The 10,316-nt window shown below is 58.1% G+C and overlaps 4 protein-coding genes across 4 annotated transcripts; all 4 read left to right on the forward strand.

Annotated features, from left to right (window-relative positions):
- Positions 1-136: 136 nt before the first annotated feature.
- On the forward strand, positions 137-592 carry DQ04_00301000 (hypothetical protein; the record flags this gene model as incomplete). The annotated part of the gene is made up of 1 exon (XM_009308681.1): positions 137-592. One exon carries the CDS (start codon positions 137-139, stop codon positions 590-592), a length of 456 nt encoding a protein of 151 aa, XP_009306956.1.
- Positions 593-885: 293 nt separating this feature from the next.
- DQ04_00301010 (hypothetical protein) lies at positions 886-3,603 on the forward strand (the record flags this gene model as incomplete). The annotated part of the gene is made up of 1 exon (XM_009308682.1): positions 886-3,603. The coding sequence occupies one exon, from the start codon at positions 886-888 to the stop codon at positions 3,601-3,603; it is 2,718 nt and encodes a 905-aa protein (XP_009306957.1).
- A 441-nt stretch (positions 3,604-4,044) lies between these two features.
- DQ04_00301020 (hypothetical protein) lies at positions 4,045-8,142 on the forward strand (the record flags this gene model as incomplete). Its single annotated transcript, XM_009308683.1, has 1 exon — positions 4,045-8,142. The coding sequence occupies one exon, from the start codon at positions 4,045-4,047 to the stop codon at positions 8,140-8,142; it is 4,098 nt and encodes a 1,365-aa protein (XP_009306958.1).
- Positions 8,143-8,636: 494 nt separating this feature from the next.
- On the forward strand, positions 8,637-10,223 carry DQ04_00301030 (hypothetical protein; the record flags this gene model as incomplete). The annotated part of the gene is made up of 1 exon (XM_009308684.1): positions 8,637-10,223. One exon carries the CDS (start codon positions 8,637-8,639, stop codon positions 10,221-10,223), a length of 1,587 nt encoding a protein of 528 aa, XP_009306959.1.
- Positions 10,224-10,316: the final 93 nt, after the last annotated feature.

Raw genomic sequence — 10,316 nt, forward strand, 5'->3', positions numbered from 1 at the left:
CGTCGGCCTCGACACGGTGGGCGACTGCGACAGCGCGCTGTCCCCGTCCATCGCGCCACAGCGCGAGGCGTCGCTCGACGAGGCCGCGCGGCAGACGGAGGAGACGCTTGAGGTCGGCCGCAACCTCTGCGAGGCAATGGAGAAGCAGACGCAGGCGATAGCAAAATCCATCACGAACACCGGTGATAAGATTCGCCACGCCAAGCTTGCGAAGGCGAAGACGACGGAGGAGGCGCAGGTCATCACAGCCGCGGCCAATCGCGCCGTGGCAGCCGTAGAAGAAGAGGTCGGAAGAGCGTTGCGTTTGAACAACACCAGCAACGACAAGAAAAAAGTGGGAAAAACCTACAGCTTCCACCTCTATACAGTTATTTTGCTTATGCTTGGGGCGTACTTTGTGGGTGTTTGCTGTAGGGTCGGGTACAATGATGGAAAACCGCTAGAGTGGCCCCCATACCTGAAAGAAATGGTGGACCGCGTAGACAATTGCACGTACATGATCATGGATGCCGTCTGGCGTTTCGTAGAGGATGTGCTTCCGCTAATGGGAGGGACTGGGATGAACGGAAAAGAGAGTGTGGTGGCGCGGTAGAACGGTGGTAGGCCACACGCACTGTTCCCCGCCAATAAGAACCATCTGCGGGTGCACGGAGCCAGTTAGAATCAGTATACACGTAGATGTGCGGATGTGGTACGGGGGGAAGGGAAATATAGCGTATCCCAGTGGATGTGGTGCGGCGTGCGTACTACTGTTTATTCTATTGATGCTGCTTTTACCTTTTTGTTTCTGCTTCGTTACCTTCCTTGGGGCCTTTTTTTTTGTTGTTGCGTCTTGTGCTTGGATTCGTTTTTATTTTTCTTTCTCCCCGGTGGAAGGGCGTAACGATGGAGTACAGCTGCCTCGTCGCCGGTGATGCATCGGTGGGTATTGGCGCTTTGGTGCACATGCTGCTGGAGTCTCCCCTGCCCGCGGCACTTCGAGAGAAACAGCAGCAGCAACAGCCGCCCTTGGTATCGGCGCAGGATTTGCCGGCGGCGGAGCGGACGCTGACGCTGCCGAATCCCTCATTACCGCAGATGGATATACGTGTTCGCTTTGAAGTTGCCGAAACACCGCCGAGCGAGGCGGATTTTGGTAGTGGAGCCCCGGAAGCGGCGCTCTTTGTGTTCTCCGTGTTTGCCAGCGACTCGCTACGGCGTTTGCAGAAGGAGTGGGCCCCGTTGCTTAAAGGATTGCGCCCGGCACCCTCCGTGATTCTCGTGGGAATGACCAACAACAGCTTGACCGCAACCGCCACCATTCCGCCGAATGAGATTGCGATTGCCGCAAGGGAGGTGCATGCCAAGGGGTACTTTGAGGTGGAAGATGGCACCAGTAGTGGCAGCGCGGTGGCTGCGGAACTTCGTATTGGCGTTGCTCGCGCGTGCACAGGCGAACTGCTCACTGCGGATGACGTCCAGGAGTCGACTATTCACGACTTTCGCCAGCGTACTGCCATGCCGCTGTCGTTGCGGTCCAATTTGTCGCTCACGAGTGGGTGCCCGTCTCCACTGGACAGCTGGGGATACATGTCGCGACGAGAGGGTGCTGCTGTTGCTGCTGCTGCTGCTGCTACTACATCCCCTGTCTGGGGATACAGGCGACACCCGCGGTCAAATCGTGTGTTTTACGTGAATCGCGTCACGAGGAAGTCGCAGTACCGGCGCCCACCGGACTACGACGGGGAAGAGCCGGAGTTGACGCTGGAGGAGCGTGTCGAAGCGGAGCGGGAACGTCAAATGCGTCTGCAGCGGGAGAGTGAACTGCAGCGTGAACACGAGGAGCTCATGCGCTTTAACGAGGAGATGGAGGAGCAGCAGCAGCGGCTGCGGGTGAAGCAGTCGTGCGCCCGACGACTGGATCATGAGGTGGAGCGGCTCCGTCTGCACGCGTCAAGTCTTCGGCGGCAGTGCGAGAGCAACAAAATCAACCGCTCCCAGCTCGCACAGCTGCGGGATGAGGTGCGGGCGAAGGAGGAGGCCTTTCTGCAGGAGTCCATGCAGTTTCGCGTAACACTGCAACAGCAGCTGACGTCGGCGCAGGAAGCACTGAAAGAAGAGGAAATAAAAGGACCTTTTGGTGCCATTCAAACGGGCAGCGACAGTGTGTTCGTTGTGGCAGATGAGCTGGAAAGAGATAGACTACACGCTGAGATGCAAGCGACAGTGGACGGTACTCGTGCTGCTGTGGCGAAGCTGCGTGAGGTTCTGCTCCAGGGCATTACACTGCGGGAACGAAATGCTACGCTGCATACAGAGTTGACTGCCACTCTCAAGAGTACGGAGAAGCTCCTGCTGCAGATGAATGCGATCGATGCGGAGGAGCAGCGTATTCGCGCTGCCTTGCCCTCAGCGAAAAGGGAGCTTGAGGACGCACAATGTGCATTGAGGCCGCTTCTTGCGGCGCATAATGAACGGCGGCAGTGGTTGCGCACGCAGCGCCAGATGGCCGATAGGGCGGGACTCCAGGAAGAGCTGCTGACGGATGAGGTTCAGCGGCTAGATTTGGAGTTAGCCACTCTGAAGGAGAACACATTGAGCATATGCAAATCACCAGCTGCCCTGGGTGAAGCCTACGAGTACTCACGTCTGCAGCGCAGTCGTGATTTGCGTGCCTGCGTCACTGCGCACTCCATGTTTGCTGCGTGTGCCGTCTCTATTCCTCAACTGCGACAGAGGCTTGAGGAACATCTCCAGCGTCACTTGGAGATGCAGCAGAGCCGCCAGAAGCTCACGGGTGAGGTGCGGGAGCGGTACGTGCAGGAGCGGCTCTCTCTACTGCATCAATGGTACGCCCTTGACGCAGCTGAGTCAGGGACAGGGAACGACAGCGCCACCACACAGCTGTGCCTTGTAGAGGAGCGCATGGAGCAACTGGACTCGGCGATTGAGCAGCTACAGACGTATTCCACAGTCTGTGAACGAGGCACCAGTAACCACCGCGCAAAGCTGCAGCGCGCCCATGACCTCTTAGAAAGGTCATCATCGTTGTGCGCGGTCGAGGGGTCCTCAAAGTTACACAACACTGTGGAGGCATGCTGGCAACTTCTCTCTGAACGCCTGCGTCTTGTCATGTCCGGCCTCAAGTCAAGTGTTGTTATCGATGAGGGAGCGGTGGAGGCGGCGGCGGACAGTGAAAGGAGTGCCAGTTATACAGAGCACATTGCGCTGCTCCAACAGGATCTGTGGCGCTGCGCCGCGCAGAGCCTCCTGCGGCACTTCAGCCCGGCGGAGCTGCAGCGGGCTGTGCGCAGCCTATCGTGCCAGCGCACCGCTGCGGTGAGCGGCATGCACATGGCAAGCGTGTGCTCGTCTATTCCTAGCGGCAGCAATGACGGGGAGCGCGGCAGTAACGTTCGAAACGATGGTGACAGTGGCGGCAGCGGCGACGAGCCAACGGTGACCTGGGTGGAGGACCTGCTGTTATCAGTGCTGGCGCCTGTAGTGAAACCTCGCGGGCTCAGCGATCGAGCGGCGTTGGTGGAGGCAGCCGAGCGTGCAACGGCACGGAGAAGCGCATCTGTCGACGTGCTGCGGAAGCGAATGCGGCAGGTGTACACGTGACACTTTCCCAAAGATGCCGTGTTGCATAGAACAAAAAAAAACCATACTGTATCGAATCGTTTTTTTATGTAAGCAGCGGTGCATGAAATCAACTTGAATCTCCTGGCTGAGCTGTCTGCTTATTTATATATATATATATATATATATATATGTCTGTGTGTACATGTGTCTATACTTGTGCGCAATGTCATTTAAGCTGTGATTGATGCCTCTTCATTTTTTCCGTACCATTGTGTGTCCCTTTTGAGCCCGTCTTGCTGTTTTTTTTGTTGTTATTTCATTGTTTTAGTGCCCCTTCTGGCATATGCTGATTTCCCTTTTTTTTCTGTTTCTTGCTTCTCTCTTCAAGCTCTCTTGGTGCGTGCCGAACCATCCTCTTACTTCGTCGATTACACTGAAGGGTCTGAGAGGGGCGGCAACCGTGCCACGCTTCCCGTGTCTATGCGAGTAATGCGACAGACAGCCATGAATGTTGTTGTCGAGACCATCGACGACCCGCCTGCCGCGGGCGGACCACCGCAAGGAGGGGAGGACCACCACCACCAGCAGCAGCAGCAGCAGCAGCAGCTGCCTGTCAGGGATGTGGACACCTCTGTCCCGAGTAGTGAGTACGAGCAGCTGATTGTGCGTCGGATAGAGTGGCTTGTTGAGTCGAGCAAGGTGAATCTTCGGGAGTCTGCCAAAGTGGGCCGCATCGCATTTGGTGCTGTCTTCTTCCACCAAGGCGCACCTGTCGCCATGACGTTTGCGATGCTGCTTGTCTCGTGCGTGCTGTACCCGACGGTGCAGACCATCACGTGCACGGCGCTCTTTTCTGTGCTGTACGCCCTCTGCATGGCTGTGCAGGTCTACCTGCTGTGGGCCCGCATCACGGAGAAGAAGATGCGCACCGCTGCCGTTATGGGCAAGGTGCTCGCGCGGTGGATGCAGCGCGTTGCGGCAATGACGCGGATGCCGCGGCAGAGCCAACGCGAACGGCGCGCCGTCTTCTGCGAGTCGTCGGCGGTGTTGCCCGCCAAGGCGTTCCGCATGGTCGCCGTCGTGGACGAGGTAACGGGGCGGCTGAAGCACATCCTCAAGAGCCTCCTAGTGAAGGGCGCGAAGCGGCTTGACGAGGCGACGCTGAAGGCGCGCCGCTACGTGGAGCCGGTGGCGCTCTGCAAACTCATCGATGTGATGCGCATGACGTTGGAGGCTGACGCAATTGTGTTGCGCCCGCTGCGCGACAAGGCGCGGCCGCCACGGCACCCCAACCTGCACATCGCCAGCAACAGCACGAAGGAGGAGGAGGAGGAGGCGGACACCACCGACGACAGCGACCATGACCATGACCCGCGCAGCGACGTGAACGGAGCCAACACGAACTCCGTCTCACAGAAAATGGAGTTCCTGACACACCGCATATTTTTGCTGATGTGGGTGCTGGGCTTGCTGCTCAGCATTATGGCTGGATGTATCTTCTACGCGCGCGTTGATGCGCCGATAGGGGAGGGCGTCTTTCTGTACCCCGCCGTCGCGCTCCTTGGCATGTTGCCGGTGAATGCCATTCTACTGAACCGTGTCCTGGTGCTATACGCGAATGTGTACCTCGACCGCCTCTTCCACCAACTCGTTGCGAAGCCAACGCACTCCCTCGACGACCGTATTCCGCGCTTCTCGTTCCTCTCCACCATGCAGGCGCTGCAGCGTGTGCTGTGGCGCCACCCCGGCCGCCCCCCACTGTGCTTTTCCTCTTCAATGGTAGAGACACTGGGAATGGCTACAGTTGTGGCGCTGCTTGACACCACCGGCATCGTGACAGACATGGCGCTGCTGCCGACACACATGCTGATGCTCAAGCGCAGCGAGCACCCCGAGGACTCGTCCAGTTCCGACGATGAGAACAACGCTGGTAGTGGTGCCGTCAGCGTTGTGCAGGACGACGACGATGCCACGCGCGAGCAGAGGCGTGAGATAAAGACGCAGGTTCGGCGCAATAAGTTCCAGAAGTCTCGCTTCCTGGAACTGCGCCTCACGCCAAGCACGCGCGACGACCTCGCGGTTCAGTTCGCCGATGCGAAGGAGTTCGAAGAGCGGCAGACGAACGTGCACCCTGTTGTGCTGTGCCTGCTGCTCCACGCGCTGGTGCCAGAGCCGGAGAATATCGAGACGTGGACCGAGCCGCTGCGCTTCTGCGACAAGACACTGCGTTGGGCGCGCGCCACATATTGGATTCCGCGCGCCTGTGGCTTTGACGACAGTATCGCCGCAACGTTCCGCGTGATTGCGCGCATCTTCCAGTTCGACACGCAGACGCGGACGGGGTACCGCAACGAGTACCCCGAGCAGGCGTGCACGCTCCTGGTAGAGGGCGAGGAGGACCACGTTCTGCATGCCTTCACAGTGGGTACGGTGTACATGGTGACGCACAGCTGCCCGTTGCACTTCACCGGCTCCTCTATTGAGGCACTCGACGTGGAGGTGCGCGCGGAACTCGTGCACGTGGGCAAGAGAGTGTGGGGGGAAGGAATGGACCTCGAGACGGTGGCGGTTTCGCACCGCATGCTCCCGGAGCAGTATCGCAGCTGCGCTGAGCAGCTGCGGCAGAAGGGAAGAGGCGCCGGGTACCGTGAGTTCTTCTTCCACAATGGCGTGCAGGTGACGGCAAATGTCACGGCGGCTAATACCAATAGTGGACCGCCACCACAGCAAAAACACGAACAGGAACATCAGCAAGACTTTTCCCCCACCGAAGGCGGCCCGAAGGTGGAGCCGAGTGGTAGTGACGGAAAGGCTTCTGTCCTTCCCGACCAGGCCACGTTGAATTCCTCCCCAAATGACGGCGACGGCGCCGCATCACTCAACGACCTTCTTCAGTTTCTCGTCGGAAGCTCACATGTCTTTCTCGGCCTCGTCGGGCTGCGTGACTCCGTTCGTCCCAATGTGCAGAGCTCCATGTCGGTGTTGGAGAAGGCTGGCATTCGCTGCATGTACTTCTGCGCCGACAACGAGCGGTGCACGAAGAGTTTCGGCAGCCGCCTCGGCCTCGAGACGGACTGGAATTGCTGCATCTCGCTAAAGGAGGGCGCCGTGAAGCTCGACCGCCACAGCATCCGCGCACAGCTTCCCGTCGGTATCCAGTCGATCCGCAAGCACATCCTGCACGTGGACCCGATCCCGCTGCAGGTGAACATGTTCTCGCACGCCCACAGCGCCTCCACGCGTGCGATGCTGTCGATCCTGCAAGACAACCACGAGGTTGTTGTCTCGATTGGCTCCGTCTTCAACCACGGCAATGTGCGAAGCTTCATCCAGTCGGATCTCTCCATCGGCGTGCTGCCAACACGCCGTGGCTCCGTTGTGGAGAAGGAGGAGGCGCGGCTGCGACGCCTTGGTCGCGTGGTAGAACCGTCCAACTTCGGCGCCGCACACTCGCTCAACAGGGACCTGCCGCTCTACCGCAACGTTGCGGAGATGATTGCGTGCTCCTGCACCCTCTCCGCGTCACCGACGGCGTCGATCCTACCAATTGTCACGACGTTGATTCGGCAGGCGCGGCTTCGCTTGAGCGGGATCAGCAACTGCGTCGAGTTCACATTGCATGCGAACTTCTTCGTTACACTTGTGAATGTTGTTGCGGTGATGGCGGGAGCACCGCTGCTCATCAGCCCCACTGCAGCTATCTTTGAGCTGAACGTTATCATCCCGATTCTCGCGCTCTCGTGCACCTACACTGCGTACGCGGACATGGACCCAATGAACACCATCTCGTCGCGGCACAATTACTTTGTGCGGCTCGCCATCTTTCGTCACAGTGCTCTGGTATGGTGCCTGCGCTATATCCCCTCAATCGTCGCGCTGCTGCTGCTCGGTATCACGTGTGGTGAGCGCATGTGCAACAAGAGTGTCATCGACCTCGCGCTCTCGGCGTCCGATGCGTGCATGACGTCTACGCGCGGCTACATCGCGCTGACGCTGAACTACTGGCTGATGATCCATAGCTGGACGCACATGAGTCGCCACCATCCGCTATCCCCTGACCTTTCCTTCAAGACGCGCTACGGCAAGCGGTCAATGTATCTCTTCAAGTCCTTCCGCTGGGTCTCCGCGAGTGGTCTGGCGACAGTGCTCAGTGTCCTATTCGTCATTGTTGACACCTCACGGGTCGGGGTCATAGGTCAGGCCTTCTTCCCATCGAAGGTTCACTTCTTCGTCGCGCTGCTGTTTCCCGTCGTGCTTCTGCTGCTGGATGTGCCGATCAAAACATGGCGGGCGCGGCGTTTTAGTATGATGCAGAAGTTCCGCCGACTCTCGTTTGGCACACGACTTGGGATGCACTCCCCGCGTGGCGACTACGAGCCAGAGGGGGTGATGTACACCAACATGGAGAATGATGCAGAAAAGGACGAGGACCGCCCGCCAACGCTACGACAGCGTCTGCACGATATTTTCTACCGATTCACTACGATGCAGAGAGGGAAACTCGAGTTGAATTGCGTCTGCTGCGATCACATTGGCGGGAACTATGCGACGTATCACGTCAACGCCAATAACGTGTGATGGTTGTGTCTTCGTTGCTCTCGTTTGGGGGAAGGACACAATGCTTGTCGGGGTATATGCGTTTATGTGTGTGTGTGTGTGTGTGGATGTGTGTAGGTGTTTAAGAGAGAAGCACTGCGGCTGTAATCATTGGTTTCCTCTGTGCTGCAGGCATATCTTGTGCTGCGAAGACGACAGCGCAGTACCGATGTGGATGCACTTAACTGAGAATTAAGCAAATGACTAAGTGAGACACCGTAGCGGCGGCAACGCTTGGGACAGTGAGGCAACATCAAGAAGAATTCTCTTTTTCCTCTTGATCCTTCAAAGAGGATCACTGACCTGCTGTGCTGCGGCGTTCATCTGTCTCATCACCTCGTTGTGCTCGCCACGCCGTGGGCTTATTTCATTCCCCCTCCCCATGTCTGACTCCCAACGCATCATCACAAGGAAGTGAACGAAACGAACCCAACAACAACAAAAAAAAAAGTAAGGCCATAGCGAAGGAAGCAGAAATGCCTGCGCCGCGGCACGGAGCAGCGGAGGTGGGCATGGCGGTGCATCCACTACCTCTCACCCAGCCGCTGCCCGTGGAAGCGAGCGGGGAGACAGAACGGGTGCCATGTGCTGCTGCTGCTGCTGGCGGTGGGCGGTGCGACATGTTTGAAGCGGATGCGGCTTATAGAGAGAGACGGGCTGCGGCTGAGCGCTGCGCGTACATGCAACGATTGCGACGCTTCTTTGATCACCATGACCCCACGTGGTCCGAGCAGGATATCGCGGCGATTCTAGACAATGCGCAGGAAAAAGTGGACGGATTGAGTCTTTTGTGGCAGGAGCTGGTGGCGCATTATGGCCCGGAGCCCGTGAGTCGCGAGGTGCACGGCACACTGCAGGAACTCCTGACGCCGTCCAGTCGGAAGCTCAACACTACCGCCGAACTTGCCGTCAGCCGTGTCAGTAAAGGTGCTCCTGCTCCTGCTACTGCGCCACGGCAAAGCGAAAAGCAACAACAACAACAGAAGCAGACGAAGAAACAGCAGAAATGTGATGTCAAGGCGGCGAGTTACTCTCATTTTAGAGCCTTCTTTGGACTGGGGAGCGAGGATGAGCTGAATACCGAAGAGGTGAGGGGTAACGGGCTTGCATTAGAGTCAGCATCAACGGCAACAGAAACAGGCAAGGCCGACGTGGTGGCCATGCATATAACTGGCATGAGCGACGCGCTCTACAGTGTCGCATCTCCGTCACGTCAGCGGTCTTTTCGCCGTGCTGTCGGGGCGCAGTTGGGCGCGTGGGCCGGCTGCAGTCCCTCTCGCTTTGAGGTTGCGATGAACAACGGGTGCGTTGCTGTGGTGCGTGTCAGCGGCGAGGGCGGTACAGACAAGCGTTCTAATGTGGATCTTATTGCTGCTGCTGTGCGTATCGCTCGGTCTGGCGGCGCTTCGCTGCATCTCATGAAGGAGAGCTACCGGCGTGACCTTAAGGGCGGGGATGTCGTCATGGCGGTCACAGTGACACAGGCGCCTCCATCACGTGATGCCACCCTCGCAACAAAGGGGAGTGGCAACGCAGGGCCCTCAGCAGCAGCGACAACATCAACAGCGAACGATGGCGAAACTGACAGCGATACCGAAGATCATCGCGTTCACAGCCGCCGCCGCCGCCAACCTTTGGCCTCTGTCTCTTCCCCCACGCCACCGCCGTCCTTCTTCTACCGCGGCTCTCCACACCAGCCCTGCAGCAACGGCGATGGCCCTCAGCCGCGTTCCACCACCTCCTCTCTCATTGACAAAAGTCTGCCCCAGCAGCAGCAGCAGCAGCAGGAGCTGAGCCCTGCTCCATGGCTGGAGGAGAAGCAGAGGTCATCTGTCATATCCATCATGGAAAGTGTACACAAATGCTCCATTCCATCTGTGTCTTGTTGTTCTGAGCCGTTGTCGGGTGCGCGGCACAAACAGCCGTCTCCTCGCCACAGTGCAGGGCTGCTGGTGCCCACTGAGCCCCTGTGCTGCAGTGGGTGGCAGAGTGGCACCCATAGTGAGGTGGACACGTACTCCTTTGATCCCACACGTACAAGTCGGCTTCCGAGGGCAACGTAGTGAAGTGTCTGTGTGTCTGTTTTTTTTTTGTTCTTTCTTCTGGTGAGCTGTGGGCTGTATCGTGCTTTTTGCTTTTTGATGTCATTTTTTTTT

This window comes from Trypanosoma grayi (genome assembly GCF_000691245.1).
Source record: "Trypanosoma grayi strain ANR4 Tgr_30_V1, whole genome shotgun sequence".
Taxonomy (NCBI): domain Eukaryota; phylum Euglenozoa; class Kinetoplastea; order Trypanosomatida; family Trypanosomatidae; genus Trypanosoma; species Trypanosoma grayi.